This window comes from Chelonoidis abingdonii, chromosome 11 (genome assembly GCF_003597395.2).
Source record: "Chelonoidis abingdonii isolate Lonesome George chromosome 11, CheloAbing_2.0, whole genome shotgun sequence".
Lineage (NCBI taxonomy): Eukaryota > Metazoa > Chordata > Testudines > Testudinidae > Chelonoidis > Chelonoidis abingdonii.
The window spans coordinates 3,416,818-3,421,369 of NC_133779.1; the positions used below are offsets into that span (position 1 = coordinate 3,416,818).

Here is a 4,552-nt window from a genome sequence, read left to right on the forward strand (position 1 = left end):
GGCAGATTCTGATCTCAGCCACTCCGGAGTGACTCCGCCGCCATCCAGGAAGGGGTTCCATATTTACACTCTCCTGTAACTGCAGTTCCAGTCTGGCTCCTACTCCAGTGAAGTCAGTGGAGTATTTACCCCACAGTGTAAATGAGGTCAGGAGCTGGCCCCAGGAGCATTGGTGTGAAAGGAGAGTTACTCGAGATGTGCACCACAGTGTAAATGAGATCAGGAGCTGGCCCATAGGGCACTGATGTGACTCCAGGTTGACCCCAGCATGGAAGACATCTGGGTCTGGTTCCTTCCCTCTTTGCCCCGCTCTACGCTGGGCGTGGGACGGCACGGAGCTCATAGGAGAGGCCCTGGCCGCGGAAAGCCCTCCGCAGCGAGGCCAAGTCGATGGCCCCAGGGTCCGCGAGCAGCTCCAGGGTGAAGCTCTGCAGCAGGGTGGTTATAAACAGGAAGATCTCTGCCTTGGCCAGCCCTTCCCCGGGACACACACGCTTCCCTGGAGGGGGGACAAGAGGACAAGCCCGTCAGGTGGGTCTTGTTGGGCCCCTCGGGGGCCTGCCTCCAGCACACAGCTGAGAACTGCGGCAGCCCCCGAGAAGGAGCTTTGAATGCCAGGGGCCAGTCGCCTCTTTCAGAGACGCTCAATCTCTTTCCAGTTCGCCTTTTCTCCAGCCCGCGGCACCTTCTAGGGGCTCTCCTTGGTCCCCTCTCCAGGGGGGAGCAGCAGTTTTAGAAGGCAGCTCCTGCCCCAGAGACTGCCTAGTTGAAACAGGCAACGGGGGGAGGGGAAACTGAGGCACAGAGCGGGGACGTGACTTGCCCCAGCCCACCTGGCAGAGCAGGGGATAGAACCCAGGTATCCTGAGTCCCTGCCCCAGGGCACAGCTGTGTTCTGTCGTACGCACCCGGAGCAGGACCCAGTAGAATCACAGAAGATCAGGGTTGGAAGGGGCCTCAGGGGTTCTAGTCCAACCCCCTGCTCAAAGCAGGACCAACCCCCAACTAAATCAGGCCAGCCAGGGCTTTGTCAAGCTGGGCCTTAAAAACCTCTAAGGAAGGAGATTCCACCACCTCCCTAGGGAACCCATTCCAGTGCTACCTCCTGCCAGGGAATGGCTTTAGGAAGTGCGGGGCCAATTCATACTCAACTCTGGCGGCTCTCTGGCTTTCGGAAGGCACCTTTGTCGGCGGGTCTTCACGTCGCTCCTGGTCTTCGGCGTGCACTGAAGGACCATCGCCACACCGCTAAATGCCACCGAAGACCATAGGAGTGAGTGAAGGACCCGCCGCCCCTGAACGTCCGCTGGAAGACCAAGTGACACACCAGGCCGGGTGAATAAAAATTAAAGAAGTTAGGTGTTTCTTTTTAGGGCAACGGGGCCCTCTTAGGTGCGGAGCCCCGATTTGGGGGAATCAGAGGAATCAACGGTTAAAGCGGCCCCTGTCTCCAGCGTATCCACCACTCTCTCCCCCGTTTAGTGCTCATCTCAAACTGCTGAGGAGTGCAGTCCACAGCATCCTCCAAATTATTATTCATCCATAAATTTCTCTGGCCATCTCTGCTCCAAGCCTCCCACGCTCGTCGACGGACCAGAAGCAGGCCTGGTGGTGTGTAGGTGTGTACGGTCACTGCACGCCGCACCCCTGTTGATGCTATGTCAGTATCACTTTACAGCCCTGCCCGCTTGTGCCTTCCCGGCTTTCGGCTGCCATCAACGGCTGCGTCGTGCCGAAGCGTGTCAGTGAGATCAGTTTGCCTAGTCTGTAGCAGTGCATGGGATTCTTCCATCCTCAGTGCAGGACTCTGCACTTGTCCTTGTTGACCCTCATCAGGTTTCTTTTGGCCCCGTCCTCTAATTTGTCTAGGTCCCTCTGTATCCTGCCCCTGCTTTCCAGCTTATCTACCACTCCTCCCAGTTTAGCGTCTGCGAACTTGCTGAGAGTGCAGCCCACACCATCCTCCGGATCATTAATGAAGATATTGAACAAAACTGGCCCCAGGACTGACCCTTGGGGCTCTCCGCTTGATACCGGCTGCCAGCTAGACATGGAGCCGTTGATCATTACCCATTGAGCCCAAGAGTAATGATCTCACCCGCTGAAATCCCCTGGTTAATCCCCCTCGTCATAGGTCAGGCGGGAGGCTGGCAAGGCCTTTGCATTGGTCTTTGTTCTGAACTGAAACAACCCTGAGCCTCTGCAATGTGTGTGTGTGTGTGTGTGCGTGTGCGCGCGTGCACGTGTGTGTCACTCCTGCCCCCTGCTGGAGGGGCTGAGCCCTGCTCTGTGTGTGTGTGTGTGTGTGTGTGTGTGTGTGTCACTGCTGCCCCCTGCTGGAGGGACTGAGCCCTGCTGTATGTGTGTGCATGTGAGAGAGACGGGAGACGAACCCGTGTCCACATTACCTGCAGAGAAGGGCATGGCCGTGTCTCTCTTCCTGAATGCTCCGTTCTCATCTAAGAAATGACCTGGGTTAAAATCCTCTGGGGTCTCCCAGCTGGCTGGGTCGAAGTGCACCGAGGCTAGGAGAGGGATGATGGTCGTACCCTGGGGAGGGTGGAGGGAGACAAGACACTGACAGCGCAAGGTTTTAGGCATTTTACGGCAATAGGACTGGAAAGAAAATAACAGCCCTGCGGGGTTGCTATGTCTCTTTCCCAAAGAGGGAAACTGAGGCATGGGGCAGTTACGGGATGGGCCCTAGGTCACACACTGGACAGCATAGAGGGGAGGAGACTCCAGGATGTTCTGCTCCTATGCTGACCGAGTAACATTTCATGGCCAAGCTGGGTAGGGGATCCCTTCTCCCACCACTGAAAGGCAGCCACCTCTGGGGTGGAACGGGGCAGCTGCTCACCCCGGTGTCCCTTGCTTGGTGCTGAGATGCAGCCACCTCTGGGGTGGAACGGGGCAGCTGCTCGCCCAGGTGTCCCTTGCTTGGTGCGAGATGCAGCCACCTCTGGGGTGGGACAGGGCAGCTGCTCGCCCCAGTGTCCCTTGCTTGGTGCTGAGATGCAGCCACCTCTGGGATGGGATGCAGCCACAGTTTAGTGGACCAGCAGCTTGGGGAAGTGAAAGCTATAAGGGGGAAGGGTGGCATTTCCTCAGCTCGACCAGGGCCAGTGAACTGGCTGTGTGTGGGGGGTCTCACCTGCGGGATGAGGTACCCCCGGAAGGGGGTGGGGCGGGTGGTGGCATGCGGCAGGCTCATGGGCACCAGGTCGACGTAGCGCTGGAGTTCATGCAGCACGGCGTTGGTGTAGGGCAGCCGTAGCCGGTCCTCCAGGGCAGGGGGCCGGACCCTGCCCACCTCTCTGTCCAGCTCCCCGTGTACCCGTGCTGCAAGGAGACACGAGTGGCCCTGGCATGTCAGGGAAGGGGGGGCTCTCCCCCGTGTGTCCCCCCCCACTTCCATCCTCCCCTTCTCATCCATCTCCGCCAATGTCTCTGCCCACCCCCAATGGCCAGCCCCCCCTTCCAGACAGCAACACGTTTCCCAGGATCCTTTGCATCACTTTTTCTGCTCTCCCCAGGGTTGGTTGGCCTCCCCATGATGGCCTTACACCCTCTCCCCTATGCCTCTGTCTCGCTCCTTGAACCCTGTTCTAGTTTCCCCCACCCTGCCCTTGGGACTGGGATGGGGGTGGGGCTGTAAATCCCCCTTGTTCTCTCCTATGCCCAGAGCCCGTTGTAATGCAGAGCAACCTCAGGGCTGCTCTAATTCATAGGCCACCCCCAGAGTGCTTCACCCTGGCTGGGGTGGCCCCTCTATGTAAGGGAAGGAACGTTGGGATCCTCGGGGGGGTAGTCCTCCTCCTTTTGAGACCCTTTTATTGCTGCCAGGAGCCCCCGCCTGCCTGAGGATGGAGCCGTCTATCTGCTGCCAGGTGGGATCCCTCTGGCAGGGAACGTTGGGGATTATCAGCACCCTGGGGATGGGCTGGGGGAAGGAGCCGCTCGCACCCACCTTGCATGTCCGGGAACTTGCCGAGCACCAGCAAGGCAAACTGGATGGTGTTGCTGGTTGTCTCCACGCCGGCGATGAACAGGTTGTTGACCAGCGCCGTCAGGTTCTCATCCTCAAACTCCGTCTGCTCCTTCCCTCGCTCCTAGCACAGGGCCGGGGAGGGACCCCAGTGAGGCACAATCCCACTCCGCCACCGCAACCAGGGGCAAGGGACACCCCTGCCAGCCACCACTGCCCTGCTCCCGGCCCCTGGCCCTGGGAAGACGGAGGGATGGTCGGCCTGGCTCCAGGAAGCTGGGAGGAACCAGCATCGGGGCAGGAATCTGAGCTGGAGGAGAGAGAGCCTGAACCCACATAGTGGTAACAAGGTGCCGAGTGTAGAGTCAGTGGCTGGCTAGATAGATAGAGGGGTGTGTCTGGGGATGGGTGGGGGGGATTGGTGGATAGAGGGGTGTCTGGGGATGCAGGGGTGGGTTGATTTAGGGGTTTCCATGGGGTTGAAGGGATGGGTGCAGGAGTAGGGAGTGTCTGGGTTGAGGGGTGTCCATGGGGATGGATTGGGGGCTGGGGGGAGGGGGTGGA

The 4,552-nt window shown here is 59.3% G+C and overlaps 1 protein-coding gene across 1 annotated transcript in view; it reads right to left on the reverse strand.

Moving 5' to 3' along the window:
- Nucleotides 1-264: 264 nt before the first annotated feature.
- The window catches only part of LOC116822417 (cytochrome P450 2C23-like), an 8,296-nt gene continuing 4,008 nt past the window's right edge, over nt 265-4,552 (reverse strand). Inside the window, exons 6-9 of the mRNA XM_032776307.2 lie at nt 3,971-4,112; nt 3,155-3,342; nt 2,409-2,550; nt 265-499 (exon numbers count right to left, since the gene is read on the reverse strand). Of these exons, the coding sequence (XP_032632198.1) occupies nt 312-499; nt 2,409-2,550; nt 3,155-3,342; nt 3,971-4,112 (660 nt within the window). The 3' untranslated portion in view covers nt 265-311. The remainder of the gene's footprint in view (nt 500-2,408; nt 2,551-3,154; nt 3,343-3,970; nt 4,113-4,552) is intronic.